Source organism: Meleagris gallopavo, chromosome 6, assembly GCF_905368555.1.
Source record: "Meleagris gallopavo chromosome 6, MGAL_WU_HG_1.1, whole genome shotgun sequence".
NCBI lineage: Eukaryota > Metazoa > Chordata > Aves > Galliformes > Phasianidae > Meleagris > Meleagris gallopavo.
In genome coordinates, this window is record NC_139409.1 from 928,343 (window position 1) to 947,369 (window position 19,027).

The following is a 19,027-nucleotide window of genomic DNA, read 5'->3' on the forward strand; positions in this document are numbered from 1 at the left end:
GGGAAGCTTTCTGTTGGGTGAGGTGAGGAACTTGCTGATGGCTGCGAGTGTCGCATCTTCATTTTGTTCTGCAGTCGTACTGCAGGGCTTTGAGTAACAGCCCTTGGCACCAACTTATTGCAGAGGCGTCCCGTTTTCTTAGAAGAAATCACACTGATTCATCCACCTCACTTTAAAAAAAAAAAAAAATGTGCTCAAATCTGGAGAAGGAAACTGGCAGAGCAAATCAAGGCCCAGCATCAAGGTAGAAGCTGTTAAGAGGCCCTCAGCACTGTTCACAGTGGATTTGTATCCAAGTCAAAGATGGCATGCAGCTGGAGTGCTCCAGTGTTCATCAGCAAGGAAGGAGCTATGACATCTTTGGTTTGTCCCTGTCCCTGAAGAAATAAGGTGGAAAAGGAAAACAGAAGGAACAGAAGGACATAACGCGTTCTTCAGTCTCAAACATGGTTATATAGACACAATCATACTTAAAATGCATCGTATGACTGAAGTAAGAAAGGATGCAACTTGAGATCTTGAAAGAGAGAAATGAGTCTTCTTATCTTCTATACCTGTATGCACCCAGCGTCCTTGCAGGCATCCAAGGCCAGGCTGGATGTGGCTCTGGGCAGCCTGGGCTGCTGGTTGGTGACCTGCACACAGCAGGGGGTTGGGACTGGATGAGCATTGAGGTCCTTTGCAACCCAGGCCATTCTGTGATTCAAGGAAAGCTTGTGAAGTTGTGCTGCAGAGGAAACGAGGTCAGTTGGAGCTGTTCCTCCCCAGGGCAGAGCTCTGCAGTTCTCTTCCTTGAACTTTATCCAGCGTCAGTTCTGGTTCTTACTGCTGTGACAACAGTTACCACACTGGTGTTCCTCCCGTTGGGATCAGGTCTCAAGGATCAGGTAGCACAGCCCCTATCGAGTGCGTCAGGGATTGTTTGACTGTATTCTGATGAGGCCAGTGCTGGAGTATTGAGTCCAGTTCTGGGCTTCTCAGCACAAGAGAGACAAGAACTGTGGGAGAGAGCCTGACTTAGTGCAGCTGGCTGGAGAGATGAGGGCAGATGTTGTCTCCCTGGCCTTCAAGGCTTTTGAAACAGTATCCCATGATATCCTCATAGGCGAACTCAAGAGGCGTGGACTAGATGAGGACAGTGAGGTGAGAACTGGCAGCCCTGGGTCCACTCTCATTTAACATCTTCATCAGTGATCTGGATGAAGGAATGGAGGTGAATGGAGAGCCTCCCCGGCAAGTCTGCTGCTGACAGAAAACTGGGAAGGGTGGCTGATGGCCCTGAGTGCTGTGCTGCCATTTCTAAGGATCTCAACAAGCCGCAGAGATGGGTAGAGAGGAATCAACAAAATGGAGTGCAGGGCCCTGCAGGCAAGGAGGAATAACCCCATGCCCCAGTACAGGCTGGGGGCTGACCAGCTTTCGGAGAAGGGCCTGGTGGATGTGAGGGGACCATGAGCCAGCAGGGCGTCTTTGTGGGCCAGAAGGCCAATGGCATCCTGGGCTGCACCGGGACAAACGTTGGCAGCAGGGTGAGGGAGGGGGTCCTCTCCTTCTGATCAGCACTGAGGAGGCCTCGCTTGGAGCACTGGGTTCACTTGTGGGTCCCCAGTACAAGAGAGACCTGGGCGTACTGGAGTGAGTGCAGTGAAGGGCTGCTGAGATGACAGAGAGCCTGGAGAAGACTTGAGGGGGGGACTGAAGGGGGGAGGAGGAGGATGGGGCCAGGCTCTTCCCAAGGTTGGGCTAGGTGATCTCCAGAGGTCTCTTCTAACTTCAACTGTTCTGTGATCCTGTGTAGGGAAGGTACAGCAGGGCCTGGGGCAGCTGTGCTGGGAGGAGAGGCTGAAGGCTGGGCTGCTCAGCACGGAGCAGGGGGAGGCTCAGGGGATCCACCATGGCTGCAAATCCCTGCAGGAGCTGCAAGGGGACGGAGCTGGGCTCTGCTCAGTGATGCTGAGGCCAGGACAAGGCACTGGGCTCAAACTGGAGCTCAGGAGCCCATCAAGAGGCACTTCTTTACTGTGTGGGTTATGGAGCCCAGGCACAGGTTGCCCAGGTAGGTGGTGGAGTCTCCTCTTTGGATATCCCAAAAGCCATCTGGAGATGCACTTTTTTCAAGACGTTTTGCTGAGAGGCTTGCACTGTCCTGTGTGACAACCAGAGGAGCTGAGTTGCTGACAGCTTCTTCGTGCTCCAAACAGCAGAGAAGACAGCCTCCCTTGGGAGTGCCTGCCGAAAGCTCTGTGTAACAGCACCTCTCCTTGCTTCTCAGGAGAGAGAAGACTGGGGGCAGGACAGGGACAATCTTCACTTGTGCTGCTCAGATTTTTGAGGGCCCTGGCAGTGGGAGACGATGCAAAGCAAACATCGTTTGATCAGAAACAGCTATTGGTTATGCACTTAGTAATGCTAAACAGGGAACTGTTGCTGCCAAAGGTCTGGCTTCCTCTGCCTATTGGCAGAGCCCTTTTTCCAAAATTTCTCTTATTAGCAGTGGGTTTTCAGATTTTTCTGTCCTCCCAATAGCTGGGTTAGGCCTGAAACAGTTTAAAAGCTCGTTCTGCAGTGAGCAAAATGGAGGTGGCAGCTATTTTAAGGCAGTGGATCACCACCCTCTGTTATCTAAGAGCTGGCAGCTCTGCTTTCCTTCGTGTTCTCCAGCAGAAGGCTGTTTGGGGGTGGTGGTGATCTCTGCTTTGATGCTGTGAAGGAGGAATATGCAATGGTAGGGCTTGCAGTTCTGTGGTGCTGCCAGCTGCCTCGGGCTGCCCTGGCACCTCTCCCTCTTGGCCCTTTAAGCTGTCTTGAAAATATGTAAAGTAGCTGGATGAACATTTTTGCCTGAACCTACCTTGTGCTTGGCAACTAGCAAGTGCTCGTGCTTGAATTCAGCCATACTGACTCACAGACAATCTGTTTTTCTTTTGCATTTGCAGAGGATTGGGGTGCACTTATGTGAAACCCTCCTCAAAACCAATCCTATTTTGTTTTCTTTGAACTTGCCTGTGACCCATTTTAGATCTCCCTTTCCTCCCCTCCTTGCTCTGTGCTCTCTGTTTGGGTGTTCACCTCTTTCCATGGTGGTCAAACAAATCTTTAGCACAGGGAAGTGTGAGAGGAGTGAACCTGAAGGCTGGAAATCGCCTTCCTGGAACTTGCTGGCCCTTCTCATTGGGGGTAAGAAGTGCAGAGGATGCTCCCTGCTGTCCTTGTTGTGTTCAGTGGCTGTGGGATGCTTCTGACACCTCAGGAGCAGCTTTTAATTTGATTTTATTGTTTTTTGCTGCCGTTGATATCTGAAATAGTAGGCCTGGTGGATTTCTTGGTGGCATCGTGTTATTTTTCCACTTTTTGCCTGCTGTTGGTCTCAGGTGTCACTGATGAGATCCACTCATCATGTCAGCATCTAAGGCTAAATACACTGAAGAACTCATTTCTTAACATCTTACTGAAACAGTGTGCAGTAAATGTATGCTGGATCCTGTGTGTTCTGTCATCAGACATCAAAACTCTACATAAACAAATGCTCAAATATTCACAGAATCACAGGGGTTGGAATGGCCTTCTGGAGATCATCGAGTCCAACCCTGCCAAAGCAGGTTGCACAGGTTGGCATCCAGACACATCTTGAGTATCTGCAAGGAAGCAGACTGCACAGTCTGTCTGTTATTGTGGTGTTAATAAATATATGCCCCCCCTGCACCCCTTCCCTTGTTGGGGACATCCATTTATGCTGCATCTGGCTCAGGAGGAGGAAACTTTTGGTGCACGCTTACCCAAGTGTGAGTCTTGTTCCTGAGCCCTGCTGCAAAACAGCAGCGTGAGCAACGTAGGCTGCCTAGCCTGTGTTGTGGCAGCTGTTAGAGCAGAGCTGTGCCCTGTGCTGCTCAGTTGGTGCCTGTGCTGCAATGCTGGCTGTAAGCACAAGGCAGGCAGTCCTGGCTGAAGTGCTCTGTGCTCCTTTAACGGTGATGGGCGTTAGAACCAGGACTCGCTGACCTAATGGGAGATGAGGAGGATTATGTGTCACTTGGCACTGTGGCTCTGCTTGTCTGGGCAGCCTGGGTGCACACGGATGAACCCGTCGGTGTGACCTGCACAGAGCTGTGGAGGGGACAGAGAAAATCTGCTTCACGTGAGAAAGGGGCAGCCTGAGTGACCTGCTGTGTTAGATGCTGCTTTCCCCTTCCTTCCCTGCTATAGGGATGGGTTAAAAACATGCACTGGAAGGAGCACGTGGATCTCTTCTTACAGCACCAATCCTGGTCCATAGACTTAAATTAAGCAACTGAGTTGCAGGGAAGAGCTGAGCTCGATTCACATTGCACTGAGCTCAGGCCTGAAGGGGGTGGAGGCATATGGGAGCTGGGGTTGTGTTGGCTGCCCTGGCAGCTGCTGGAGGATGTGCTCCTTAGCAGTGCATGGGTGGCTCCAGAGCTGGTTCTTCTTTTTCGTATAAAAATTCCCCCTTTGCTCGTCCCCTCGTTTTGTTGCCCGTGATTCTGCCAACAAAACACCATTTGCTCTTTCCTGCGTTGCGTTTCTGTGTACTTCTGACTTCTGTGGACGAATAGGAGAGTCCTAACATGAGAAAAACAACAAAACAAGAAGAAATTCACCTTTGTTCATTTAAAAATAGCCTTTCAGGAGCCGTGAGTTGCCATGCCCAGCGTTCTGGGAGGTGGCTTGCACTTCAGGATGGGAGTGGTTGGCTTCTTCCCCTGTACGGATTTCATAAAACAACTTTTGCAGCAGAAAAATAAACCAACCACTGGATTCCCACCAAACCTCCATACAAGCTGCAGCCAAGCAATCTGTGCAGAGTTGCATTTGCTTTGATGCCACTTCATGGCCTCAGCACAGAAGGGGCATGGCAGAATCCAGAACTGCTTGCTGTGATGTGCTCACTGCTGGCGAGACCTCAGTGTTGATCACCAGCTCGTTGTTTTGCAGACTGCTGTGGAAATTTGGGTCCTTAAGCCATTTCCCAGCTGTTCTCCTGTCTTGTTGCTGCTTTCACAACTCTGCCAGCAGTTCTTACAAGTGCTCCCCAGTCCCCAAGGTGTAATGTTGCTGTTAAGGACCTGGGTGAGGGACCTTTGCTCAGTGCTTCTGGAGGCATCCTTTGGCTGTGTGCTGCACAGCCCTGCACAGGGACAGCAGCCGTGGATCCCTTGGGGATCTCCCACCCCTCACCATGGGGCTGGGCATCCTGGGGGTCCATGCTGGGCTTGGGGGGGACCAGAAGGACCCTGAGGTGCCCCCAGCTCAGCCACACTGCCATTCTGTCAGTGAGCACAGTGAGCTCCTACCCACGTTGTGAGCGTGGCAGGTTGGGGAGAGCCATCCGTGTGGTGTCTGCTGTTCAGAGACACGTCGACAGGTTGAGAAGATTGAGGCGAACCTTGGAAAGCTCAGTGAAGACAAAAGAGCAAATGCAAAGTTCTGCATTGGACAGAATAAGCCCTTGGAGGTGTGCAGACTGGGAGCTGGTGGGCTGGAAAGCAGCTTTGCAGCCTAGGATGAGTTGGGCAGTGTGGCCCTGCAGCTGAGCAGCCAACTGCATCCTGGGCTGTGCTAGCAGGAGTGCATCCAGCTGGGCTACGGGGCAGTTCTCCCCTTGTTTGGCCTTGTGAAACCACAGCTGCTGTCCTGCAGCTGGGCTGGGGCTCAGAAACATTGCTGTGCTGGGATGGATCAAACAGAGCTCTCAGCGAGGAGGGCATCGAGGTGGGGAGGGGGCTGAGGAACCACAGAGCTTCATTCCAAGTAGATGCAGGGTGATCTCAGTGCCCACAGCAGTGGGTAAGAGACACGTGGGATAGGTTTAAGGGAAGATCTGTTAATTAAGGGAGCGATCAGTTATCAGAATAGGTGCCCAGAGATGCTGTGGGACCTCTGTCCTTGGAGATATGTGCAGCCTGATGGCATGGCCCTGAGCAAAATGCTCTTGCTGGGCTTGGTTTCAGCAGGAGGCTGCAGCAGAGCCCTCACATCTCTGATCCATGTGGGTCCTGCCCTTGCAGCGGGGCTGAGCTTGGGGTCAGGCTTGGAGCCTGTCTGCTTGGCTTCCGAGCATCTCCAGTGATGGAGAATCCACAGGAGGGTTCTTCCCCAGGTCAGGCATCCTCCCAGGAGCTCACTGTGCCCGTTTTAATTGTTTTCATCTTTATACAAAATAGTTTTCACCACCTTCTGGGTGCTGAGCTCCTCTTGAGTTGCACCACCAGGCTCCACTTGGTTCTGTTATCTGACAGCATCAGCAGGACCTGTCTCCTCGGTCACCTCTTGAGCTCATTCAGCTTTGTATATCTCATATTCTCCATTCTAATTGATATCTGTCGTAGTCTGGCTCAGACACGCAGTGCTTGCTCTGTGTATCTCTGCAGCCTTTGCTTTCAGCTGTGACAAGCAGCTGTCTTTTAAAAGGGCCAAAACTGATTGCTGCTTGGGAAAGGAAAAGAGGCTGTGCGACATCTCCAGATTGGGGCTTTTGTTGGGCATTTTCACCTCCGATGCATTATCACATCATTTTATTTCATTTTTTCCTCTTCTTTTCCATTGCACAATGGAATGATAATAATTAGATGCTGTGTTTTTGTCAGACTAATAAAATAGCAAATCTGACAAGCTTTGCTTTTGATTCCATTACTCTTTTTCAGCTTTTGTTGTTCAGTCTGAAGCCTTATCTTTAGCTGCTGCTTATCCGCTCCACGGCCTTTGATGATGCAAGCTAATCCCTAACAGAGCCAGCAGAGTACTGCGTGGAAACAATTCCAAGGCCTTTATGCTTATGCTGACAGCACTGCCAGAAAAGCTTGGCTATACTGAAAGATGTGCCAGGAGTTTGAGGCCTGATAGGTTGACGCGCATCTCCCACAAAAGGGCAGGAGCACAGAGTCAGAAAGCCCCGGAAGCTCTGAGCTCTGCTTTGTGCACCACTGCAGTGCTTGGACAATACCTGGCGAGCAGCAGGCTTGCTTTTTCCATCAGTTCCATTCTCAGATGGTTTTAATGACTTCAGAGACTCTCCAGAGCTAAATTCTGGTTTTTATCAGAATGGTGGAGAAACTAAAGGTAATAACTCTCTGAAACCTCAATATTTCAACTTTCAAATAGTTTTGGGTATTTATTGTGCTGTAGTGATCTGAGGGTTGCAGTGGCAAAGGAGAAAGAAGATAAATGCTGCTTAGCTGTACTGTTAGCTGATTGCTGCTAGGTCAGGAAAGGAGCCATCTAAATACAATAAATGATCTCATTTTTCCCCCAGAGGGTGGTGAGGCACTGGAACAGGTTGCCCAAGGAGGCTGTGGATGCCCCATCCCTGCAGGCATCCAAGGCCAGGCTGGATGTGGCTCTGGGCAGCCTGGGCTGCTGGTTGGTGACCTGCACACAGCAGGGGGTTGGAACTGGATGAGCATCGTGGGCCTTTGCAACCCAGGCCGTTCTGTGATTCTGTGATGTGATACGATGGTTTTGTGCAGGCTGTGGAATAGCAGAGACACAGCTGTTCCCAGCACTACCAACTTTCTTTTTTTCCTCCCAGGATTCTTGCCTGTCCCTTTCCAAAGGAGAAGACCTCTCTTGTGTGTTGGAGAAATGTGTAAAACTGTTCCCATGAGAGCTGAAGCACTGTTATATTATGTCTGTCTCTTCTGTCCTGCAGAGATGGGTGTGAGCTGGCGTGGGCTCCTGTTACTCTGCCCATTCATTCTTCGAGCTCTTCTGGGAGACTGTTTAAAAGCCTGGCTTAAAAAAACCAGCCAACCAACCAACCAACCAACCCAAATGACGATGATTCTCACTTCTGTCTTAACCACAGCTACCCGCTGCTCAAGCTGCCCTTACCTGGAACAGGACCTGTGGAGTTCAGCACCCCAGTGAAGGATTACTCTCCACCCTCCCCAGATGTGGTCTCACAGCAGGGAGATCCCAGCGAGCGCCCTGACTGGGTAGGTGTGTGTGGGGAGCTGTGTGGGGCAGCAGCAAGACAGCCCTGCTGTGCTGGGGTAGCTGCCCTGCCTGCAAATCTGTGGTTATCCATGGACAGTGTGCTGTTGGTTGGGGTTGCTTTGTGTGGTTGCTGAGGTTAGGCTGTAACACCAGTGCTTTTATCTGATTACAGTCTTAGTCTAGAAGAGTAAGAGTTATTCTTACTCCGGGCTGCCCAGAGAGGCTGTGGATCCCCGTCCATCCCTGGTGGTGTTCAAGGCCAGGTTGGATGGGGCCCTGGGCAGCCTGGGCTGCTGTGAGATGTGGAGGTTGGTGGCCCTGCCTGTAGTGGGGGGTTGGAGCTTCGTGATCCTTGAGGTCCCTTTCAACCCAGCCATTCTGTGATTCTAAAAGAAAAAAAAAAAGATGCTAGGCATTTGGAAGAGTTGAAAGCTCTGAAATGCTGTGTGAGGCCCTGTTCTGCAAGGTTGACATGGATAGCTTTGTTCTAGGGCAGTTTAATGATGGGTTCTGGGATAACTGGCCCCCATTTCCTCATGCCATAGGAAGGCATGCAGCCTAGAGCAGCAGCCAGTTGAGTGGTACAAACCACACAGGTAAACTAGACTTAGATCTGATGTTCAGGGTGAGGAATGAATGTTTCTTTGGCATGAACAAGGTGCAACCCTGATGCTTTCCAGCAGGGCTGATAACCTGATCCAGTAATCGGGAAGCGGTTCTGAAATGATTCTTTGCAACCTGTGCTGTTCTTTTTCATTCCAGACTCTCTGTAAAGGGGAAGTTGCCCACTGGCTTAATATTTCTCTCTCTACTCTCTCCATGCATGTTGTTACTGTGATCGATGTCATTTACCTTCTTCTACCCTTCCTGGTGCAACAGAGAGCTTTTTCCCTATGCAAATAACTCAGGTTGATGCTAGGTTACTACTGCTGGGTTTCACCTCTAACCTGGGAGAGAAGAATAAAGCCTGGCAAACCCCTTCCTGAAAGCTTGCCAGGCTGTGATCTGATCCTGCTTAGCAGCTTCCTGCTCACCGTGTGCTCCCATTCTCCTTCTGGTTTCCCTGCAGTATGTTGGTGCTCCTGTGGCCTACATCCAGCAGATCTTTGTGAAAGCCACTGTCTCCCCATGGCAGAAGAACTTCCTTGCTGTGGATGTCTTTCGTTCGCCGCTGTCCCGCGTCTTCCAGCTGGTGGAAGAGATTCGGAACCATGCCCTGAGAGACAGGTAAGCACTGCTTGTTAAGGCTGGTGTGAAAGGCAGAACTGCACACATCCATCTTCTCAATTATGGCCTATTGAGTCTGATCATCAGCTCTGAATTTGTTTGATTCTCAAAAATGCTGGTGACGAGGGATGTCACAGCAGTCCTGCATGTGCAGCACTTTGGCTTTTGTGCTTACCCTTAGCCTGTGTTACATGTCAGGAGCTCTCCACGTACAGCCTTAGGCTGAGAGGTCAGGAATGGTCCTTCAAGGTTACCCTCCCATAGCAGATATCAGTGCCGTATCATCTTTTCCATAAGCATGCAAGATATCTATTAAAGCAAGTTCACTTGATGCCACCGCGTCTATTGTGAAACTCTTCTACAATTTCACATGATCAGGATCTTTCTCATGGCTTTCCACTTTATCTGTGTTCAGGGCCAGTTTATACCTGCTTGTTTTTCTCCTGACGCAGCATTTGTGCAAAAATAGCTCTGCTCTGCTTCCAGAGATTTGCAGGGAAAACTCATTCTTCCCAACCCAAATCCTTGGTTGTCAAACTAGGCATAGGAAACTCGTGGCTCACACTGGGAAGGTGGCTCTGGTTTCACTTGGTTGCACTGGTTGCTTTTCTCCACACATTCTTCTCAATGTTTCCTCCCTGAACACGGGAGATGAGGACTGCATGCACAGGAGTTCTCAATGAAGTCTCATTTGTTCCTTATTTCTCCTGGAAATCCCTTTTCTGAATGCAGTTAGGTTGCAGGTCCTGGCTAGTCATATCAGCATTGCATGTTGGTCAGGGGGTTGGTTGGCATCTCCAGGTCCATCATTCTTTTTCTCATTTCCAGCTGATGAAATACAGCAGAAACTCATTTTAGTCCCCAAATGCATGGGGATTTTGTACTGTCAAGAGAAATGAGGTTAAATGTAACCCAGCCCTTGCATTGCCCACTTCAGATATTCTGTTCCCCTCTGTGCTAGCAGTGCATCCTTATTCTGTGTCCTTCACAAATGTTTGTGTATATCTTGCTCCAAGGTTAGCAGTAAAAACACGAAACAACTCTGGTTCTGAGCTGCCTGTGAAAAGTTCCACTCTGCTTTCTCCAACACCATTGGCTCCCCTTTCAGCAGCCCCACGACTGCTTTCCTGTTAACTTGGTTCTAAACTACGTTACAGTCTTTGTGCCAGCTTCTGTCTTTCCTGTGAATAAAGCATTTTCTGTAGATATCAGGGGGAAGTTCTGTACTGTGAGAGTGGGGAGGTGCTGGAACAGCTGCCCAGAGAGGCTGTGGATCCCCGTCCATCTCTGGAGGTGTTCAAGGCCAGGTTGGATGGGGCCCTGGGCAGCCTGGGCTGCTGTGAGATGTGGAGGTTGGTGGCCCTGCATTGGTGGGGGTTGGAGCTTCATCATCCTTGAGGTCCCTTCCAACCCAGCCATTCTATGATTTTGTGATTCTTTAATGCATTTCATACATGTTAATTTGCCTCTTTTTCTTGTAAAATGTTTTCCTCTGAGTTATAAGTTCTTATTTGCTGTCAAGTTCTTGGCTAGGTTTGCTTTCTAAGGGCAGAGAGGCTTCCTGACTTTTCCTGCTAAGCTCAATGAGAATAATGATGGTGAGAGCAGGCAGTGTGGTGAGGTTGAAGTCTTTGATCATCTCCTGGCTTTCTTCATTCTTTATCCTCTAATTCACATGGCTGGGGAACACGTCTCTTTGTTCATTACATACTTCCCTGGCAGCATTCTCCACTGCTTCCTTTCTGAGCATTCACTTTACCACTCTACCTGATGGTTTGTCCTGTGTTAAGAACCAATCTGTACGAGTTAGCTGTCTGCTTTCTCTCTGATAATATTTAGAAATGCCACTCATGCTGTTAAATATAGAGCTCTTTGCTTCTGGCTCACAAAGCCTTGGCGTTCTTTCTGTTTCCAGTTCATCTCTTTCTCTATCATATGTATAATTTTAGATAGCAATCTTTATGCAGGTGCCAGTTACGAGTCAGAAATAACTTCCTCCTGCTGTGTGCACTGTTTGCTCGTTATCTCCCCTTTGTGTGCTGCCCTTGATGAGCCATGAGGCAGTATGGGGGCAGAACCAGCCTTAGACAAAGGACAAGGCAGTGGCTTTGGACCTGAGCCTTGGGAGGGCTCCCATTTGGTGGCAGGCTGGGGATTTCCAGAAGCTTTGAGATAAATCCTGAAATGACCTCAGAACCCATTGTCCATTTCCTTCTCATCAGCTGTTTTTATCAGTATCAAAGTTAAGCACAGATCATTTTCTTGCTACGAAATAAAGCATTCTTTGATACTGACGCATGAGGTGGGACAGAAGCAGCAGCAGATCGCTGACAACTGGATAGGAAGCACAAAGTGATTCTATTTTCATTATTCTTGGTATTGATCTCTGCACCTACAGTGCTGGGCACAAGGGCCAGAGGCATTCACTTCATAAACGAGAACTCTCACAGGCTTGTGTGCAGTGTTGTCTCTGTTATGTTTCAGAGTTAAAGCCTAAACATAAAACAACAGTCTTCTTACTTCTGAATCACAGCATGGCCTGGGTTGCAAAGGCCCACAGTGCTCACCCAGTTCCAACCCCCTGCTGTGTGCAGGTCACCAACCAGCAGCCCAGGCTGCCCAGAGCCACATCCAGCCTGGCCTTGGACGCCTGCAGGGTTGGGGCATACACAGCCACAACCACAACCTGTTCCATCACTGCATCAGTTCTTTTGGATTCTCTCCTGGAAAGTTTCTGTTCTTATAAGCACAGTATTGTCTGATGTTAATTTGGCAGCTGTGGCTTTTCCTGTCCTGCACTGATGGGATATGGATTGTGGAGGGGTTGTGTGCAAAGCCATAACTCCATCATTGTTGGTTTCATGTGTTCTCCTTGTGGTCGTTGTGTAAAAAGCCCTCAAGGGAAGGCATTTTGAAACTGACTCTGACTGATTTGTCTTCTAGAGCACTTTTCTCTGTTATCCTTGGGCTGGAGCCAAGGAGGGTTGTTCTCCAGAGCCTTACATTGGCCTTTGTTAAATAGCCTCTTCTGTGCAAACACCATTGATGGCCCATATGGTGTTGAGGGAGGTGTTCTCTTCTGGATCAGCAGCTCTGGCTTGTCTGGCAAACGTTGTGCTGATAGGCTGTAACTGAGCCCTCCCAGTCAGGTGCTGTTGGAAGCCCAAGCTGAGTCTCTCCTGAATTACTGCTGGATAAGGATTTTGTGACTGTGTTACAACCCCAAGTTCCACGTCACACCTGATTTTGGTGTTACAGCTCCATTCACGTCCAAACCTGAAAGGCATTTGCTACTCCATGCAGTACAGAGCGATGCTGAAAACAATTTGCACAGTTGCAGATGTTGAATCCTTTGTGTGTTTTGGAGCAGTCTGTACCTTACCCACCTCAGGCAGGCTAATAAGTATTCCTGTGTAGTGCCCCATTCAACATGTGTGCAAAGAACTGGAGGAGTTTAAGGTCTTTTCAGAGGAATTTCAGGGAGCCAGTTTCTCTGTGGACTGAAGAGCAGTACCTTAAATGTGGAACTGAAAGTTGTGGCATCTGGGATGGGGGAGCAGGGAAAGCTGTGAGGCCAGAGAGTATGCAGAGAAGTGATAATGAGGTTCTGGAGATTGCACCCCTGTCACAGTGAGGTTCTGGTCCGTGGCCCAGGCTCTTGATCCTTGGTTATTAGACAGGGCAGTGCAGGTCCTTGGGTTATTCATCTCAGAGGTGTTGCCTTTTGTTTGTGAGAGCTGCACCATACACAGCAGTGTCTGATCTTTGTCTGCATTTCAGCTCCGGTGTCAAAAGCCTGGAGGAGGTTTGCCTTCAGGTAACAGACCTTCTTCCTGGCCTCAAGAAGCTGCACAATCTGCTCCCTGAACATGGCTGTCTGCTGCTGTCTCCAGGGAACTTCTGGCAGAATGATCGAGAGCGATTCAATGCTGACCCAGATATCATCAAAACCATCCACCAGCATGAACCAAAGACTCTGCAGACGTCAGCTACTCTCAAAGGTGAGAGGCTGAAGTGCCAAAGAAGCTGTGAGAGATGCCTGCAGCTTGCACTGCTGTTTTGTCCTCGCTATCTCCAGTATCTGGATTGCTGCTAATACCAAATTGGGTGGCATTTTGTTACTCACAACATCCAGAATGAAGCTACCAAATATATTTCATCGCTTGCTTTATACCCATGTTTGAAGTCCTTTCTTTATTTGTGGAAAGCAGATCATTCCACTCAGTGAACCTCCCTTTATAGGTGTAAAAAATAACAAGCAAGTTGTTTGAGTTTTTGTTCCTGTTATTCTATGTGTGCACGGAGCTTTTTCCCTCTATTGTCTGTTCCATTCAGTGCCTGTCTCCTTGTGACAGATAAGCCAGCATTCATCCTGCTCCCTTTGTGCTTTTGCTGATATGTGGACCCATGTGAACATAATGAGGTTCAACACAGCAGAGTGCAAGGTGCTGTACTTGGGTTGGAGTAATCCCAGATACTGATACAGACTGGGAGAAGAACTCCTTGAGAGCAGCCTGGCTGAGAGGCTCCTGGGGGTCCTGGTGGATGAAACGCTGAATGTGAGCCAGCAGTGTGTGCACAAAGCCCTTCTTCCAAAGCCAATGGTGTCCTGGGCTGCATCAGAAGAGGGGTGGCCAGCAGGGACAGGGAGGTGGTTGTCCCTCTCTGCTCTGCCCTCATGGAGCCTCATCTGCAGCACTGCATCCAGGTGTGGGGCACCCAGTACAAGAAAGACAGAGAGTGTTGGAGAGGGTCCAGAGGAGCCACAAAGATGCTCAGAGGGCTGCAGCAGCTCCCTCCAAAGCCAGGCTGAGGGAGCTGGGCTTGTTCAGCCTGGAGAAGAGAAGCTGTGGGGTGACCTCAGTGCAGCCTGCAGGACCTAAAGGGAGCCTACAGACAGGAGGGGAGTCAGCTCTTGGAAAGAGTCAACTCTGCTTTGTGTGAGGGAGCATCTGGAACACATGGAGCCTTGCTTAGGAGGAGGTGACGAGCTAGCTGAGATGTCTCATGGGTTAGGATTAGAGGGCAGACCACAGTCCATCATTTATTTCCCTGCATCAGACATTTACACACATCAACAGTATCTCAACAAAGCGCTGAGAAGGCGTTTCCTATCAGAGCACTATATCTAACTCAGAATTTTTCACTACAAACGTTCTCATGTCCCATCTTGTTTGCCTGTTTTTCTGTTATCCTCACATTCGTGACCCACGCTGTGTTTTTGCAGATCTGTTGTTTGGACTCCCTGGGAAATACAGTGGGGTGAACCTGTACAACAGGAGGCGAGTGGTGTCATACACTGTCACACTGGGTCTCCAGCGATATGACTCCAGGTAAGGAGCTCTGGCTGTGCTGTTTTAATGTTAAGAGACCCGTACTCATTTCTTGGAAAGCTTGCTGTTGTTTTTTCTTATTCTGATTATTGCTGTGCTTTTCTTTAGTCTCCATTTCCTTACGTTTTCGAGTATTTTGGGGTCCCTCTGGAGGTGCTGTAGAAAAGCATTGTGCTCTTCTGGGGAGAAATGAAATACTGTCAGCACTTAGGTTCCTTCTAAAAAACAGTAGGTATAATACCCAAAGCTGGCATTGGGAGTTCCTCTGATGATGGCTTCATCTGCACACGGAGCTGTCAGTTGCAGCAGCCAAGGCCCAGTAGGTCTGCTTTGACCCAGTTCCTGGTGCATAGAGCTGGAGTGCTCTGCTTTCCAGTAAGCACTAATTCAGCTGGTACCGACTGTGAAACCCCCGTGGCAGTGTTGGCAAAGCTGGTTTGGCTTGAGCAAACCTGAGGATGAAACAATCTGCTCAGCGCTGCATAGAATTCCCCAGGGAATGCCTGGGACACAACTGGCAGCACAGCAGCCAAACCTGTGCCCATCAAGAGCCCTTCAGCCTCAAGATCTGTCACGTAGGAGCTGTAATTAACTTAAAATGTAGGGGATGTTTGAGCCTGCAGGATGTTCTGCTCCCTAGGGCCAAGGTTTTTGATGACGAGCCCTTGCTTTAAATAGTTTTGCTGAATCTTCACAGTTATCTTTGAAGCTTTACAGAAATGAAGGTGTGGGAGATAGATAGCCACAGTGCAGATGTGCTGAATGTAGTTTGGGCCCCGGAGGAGCAGAGTTAGCAGTCAGACCTAGAGAGAGCTGTGTTTGGTAAATATCTATGAATCTGTGGAGCTTCTTGCTATTTGAACTCATCGAGCTCCTGCTTGGAACTGCTTGCTGGCTGTTTGGTGCAGTGGGACTGACAGCCTGCTCACTTCTCTCCCCCCAGGTTCCTCAGCAGCCTCCGTTCTCGCCTCAAGCTGCTGCATCCCAGTCCAAACTGCACGCTGCGGGAGGACAGCATCGTTCACGTGCACTTCAAGGAGGAGATTGGCATTGCTGAGCTCATCCCCCTCGTCACCACCTACATTATTCTCTTCGCTTACATCTACTTCTCCACACGTAGGTTTGTGGGGTGGAGAGCCCGGAGGGGAGAGCAAGCTAGTAAGCCACCTGTGTAGCCTCCAGCTGAGCACTGAAGGGATGAGTGGTGGGGCACACTTCCCCTGTCCATAGCACTGCCATAACTGCAGTTCCCTCCTGTTTCAGCAGCAGAGCTGATGCTGACATTCGACCGTGGAAGATTTGCAGCCTTGCTGATCTGGTTTTTCTACTCATTGGTTCCTTTCAGCCAACGTGTTGTTATTCCTTGTGATATCTTCTGAGCTATTCAGTGTCTTACATAGCTTCAGTGCCATAGTAGTGATGCTTTTTACAATTTGGACAGACTGATTCGTGGTCATACAAATGAAATACACGTGGTTTTAGACCTTACTAGCCATACTTAAGTTCCTTTTCTCATGCCTCAGAAGTGCTGTGCTGGAACTGATGTAAGCTGCAAGCCAAGTGCTGTCCCCTGTCCCATCCTTGTGAGTGTTCTTACACAGTGGGAGTTTGGGGATCTGTGTTTCAGACACTGACCCTGAGCTGTCAGCAGCTCTGGGCTGCAGGCTGGTAAATACCTGCTGCCATAGATCAGGATGAGGATCTCTTCTCCTTGATTTGTACTAGCATGTCATTGTCTTTTGTCTGGTCATGGAGACTTTGCATTCTGTTTTTCAGGGAAGATTGACATGGTGAAATCGAAATGGGGTCTGGCCCTGGCAGCCGTCGTGACAGTGCTCAGCTCCCTGCTTATGTCAGTTGGGCTGTGCACACTGTTTGGTTTGACACCTACTCTTAATGGAGGGTAAGTTTCCAGCACCAAACCTCTTCCTAAACAAGGGCAGATGGAGGCGAAATCATTTGAAAACAGCTGTCCAATATTTAGTCATTAAGTGTCTTTCATCTAAAGTTATGTTATACTGTTTACTGATGTTGCTGTGTAAAATTATCAGCAGACCCCTCCTGAGATGAAGGGCCGTGTATTTCTTTCTGTCCAGCAGCAAGACCTTGCTAGGTCACAGTGTTCCCAGAGATGCTGAGCAATGGCCTCTTCAGCCTCAAGCAGAAGGAACTGGCTGGGCAAGGTCTTATTCCTGAATGTGATTTCCTGGCAGTGGACTGGGCACCCACATACCTTCCTCCTGCAGTGACTTGTCTTAGCATCCAGAAGGACTTACTGCTTTTTCTCTGGCTGGCTTCATTACGTTTTGCTGGGAAAAAGTGTGTAAAGGTGTCAGAACTGACCTGCACTGTCTGCCTGCTGGCCAGCATGAGTGAGTGTGCACCCATTGCTGATCTCTGGCAGCATCTCTTCTGGCTGGGGTTCCTGTGCACGTGGGTGCTCAGACTTTTGATGTGGTTGTTACCACTCGTGTTTGTGTCGAGAACACCTGAGAACCCAATTAAAGTTCAATTCAGAATCTTTTGGTTTTCAGACCCCTTCCATAAATAGCTGAGGAAGTACCCATCATTTTTCTTCCCGTTTCTCCTTCCAGCTGCATGCTGCTGAAACAGTTCAGGTCTGACCAGGAGGGAGATTTCTCAGTGCTGGTAATAGTTTATGAGGAGCCAGACCAAGAGAGGGGAATTCCTCCCCAAAAAGCCTAAAAGAGCTATGAATAATTGACTTCAGAAATGGAAATATTTGTTCCCTTTTTTACCTCTGTGGTAATTAGGAGACTTAATTATGGATCAGGATGAGCTGTACAAATAGAGCAGATAGGATCCATGGGGAGTTTAAGCTTTTAACTCAACCTACAACACAGTATTTGGATGCAGATGTATGAGTGGAATTCCTGGGGTTTTGGTTTGACCTGGTTTGTTAGCACAGTGACCAAGGCCTTACAGTTGTCACACGTAAAGGCTAAACTAATCCAGCTATTTTAACTAATGCAGTCCTTATTTCTTAACGAAGCTTCTCTGCAAAAATTCTTTGCCTTAAAATGATTGCATGGACAGTTTCCTTTGGAGTTCAAGCTCAACTCTTGGAAGCTTCATTCCTGCCGTGCTTTATAAATGCTGCTTAATTAGATGAAAGACGCTTGGATTCTGTGGTTCTGAGGACACTGGGCTTTCACTGACTTCTGGTGGCTCTGACAGGGTGGCCTTTTGGCAGGTTGATGCTGCTGGTGTAGGTGAATACCGTGCAGCACTGTGGTGGGTGCACTTTGGTGTAAGAACTCTTGTAGGGGTGGATCCCACAGGGGATCTGCTTCCTCTCCTGAGTGAGCATCACCATCCCAAAGCACACTGAGCCTGCCTTGTCAGCTCTTAAATGCTCATTTTCTGTTCTTGGCAGCTGCCTGAGGTGGGATCGTGCTGAAAGCATGGCAGATGTGAGGTGAAAGTAGGATTGCAGACTGCATGGAGGGTGGGCTGGGACTGCAGGTGCCAAAAAGATCCTTCGACCTGTCCTGGATTGCCCAGTGTCTGCCAGAGCACTTTCCCTCTTGTTGTCTGCTTCCTGACTGGGCACAGTTTGTGGTGTGTCACCACACCAGGTGGTGTCATGCTAGGATTTGCCCAGCCTCAGGCTGCAGTCAGACTGCCTTGGTTAAACTTTGATCTGACTTATACCCTTCTTTATCCATTTTGACTGCAGCAGAGCCTTCTGGATATGGGTGTGTTTGTTTTAATGGCACCTGTACTCATGATAAGCCTTCTTCCCTCACCTGTTTTTGTAAGGCACTGAAATGAAGCTCGTTGCTTAGAGATCAGTATTGACTTTTTACTATCGGATGATACATAAACCAGGCCTTAATCATTATCAGTCATCTTTTATCTTTCTTTGATGGTTTTCCCTTGTCTTACAACATAGTTCAAATATTAATGAAGTAAAATAATTATAGGTAAGATAGGCATTAATCTCATATTACAGAAAAGAAGATTCAGTGGAGGTGAGTGATGTCATCGGTCCAGGATTTGAGGCCGAACTGAGGCAGAATGCCTGGAAATCACTGAGAGGGGGCTATGTGGGAGCTGGAGGACTGTGAAGGCCTCTGACTGTAGAGCATAAGTGACCACACCACCAGCTGCTATCTCGACTACATTAGAGCAATCGCAATCTCAGATGATGACCCACTGCTGCTGCCTGTTCACTGCTGCTGTTTGCAGGGTGTGACAGCTTGTATCTGACCTGCACAGCCTTGCACTGCTCTGCAGGAGAAGCTCATGTTGGATTGCTCTTAAGCTGCTTGTCGTCTGCAATGAAAACTGCTGACTCTTTGAGGACTATTTCAGCTCGTAATCTGTGCCTAATAATTAATTATCTTCAGCAGTCGAAGCAGCTGTTGAAGCAGGGCGTAGTTGAGAGTTGTGGATTTCCTCTGCCAGGTTTGTGCTGCCTTCCAAAGGCTCATTGCAGGCAAGGGAAGGCAGATCTGCTCTATCTTGCAGGGCTGGGTGTAAGGACAGGG

The 19,027-nt window shown here is 49.0% G+C and overlaps 1 protein-coding gene across 8 annotated transcripts in view; it reads left to right on the top strand.

Moving 5' to 3' along the window:
- SCAP (SREBF chaperone) overlaps positions 1-19,027 on the top strand; it is a 54,106-nt gene that overhangs the window by 17,196 nt on the left and 17,883 nt on the right. For all 8 annotated transcript variants that reach the window (XM_085226817.1, XM_085226815.1, XM_085226814.1 and 5 more), the window contains 6 exons: positions 7,823-7,952; positions 9,023-9,180; positions 12,961-13,181; positions 14,408-14,513; positions 15,457-15,629; positions 16,290-16,416. In XM_085226817.1, the coding sequence (XP_085082943.1) occupies positions 7,823-7,952; positions 9,023-9,180; positions 12,961-13,181; positions 14,408-14,513; positions 15,457-15,629; positions 16,290-16,416 (915 nt within the window). The remainder of the gene's footprint in view (positions 1-7,822; positions 7,953-9,022; positions 9,181-12,960; positions 13,182-14,407; positions 14,514-15,456; positions 15,630-16,289; positions 16,417-19,027) is intronic.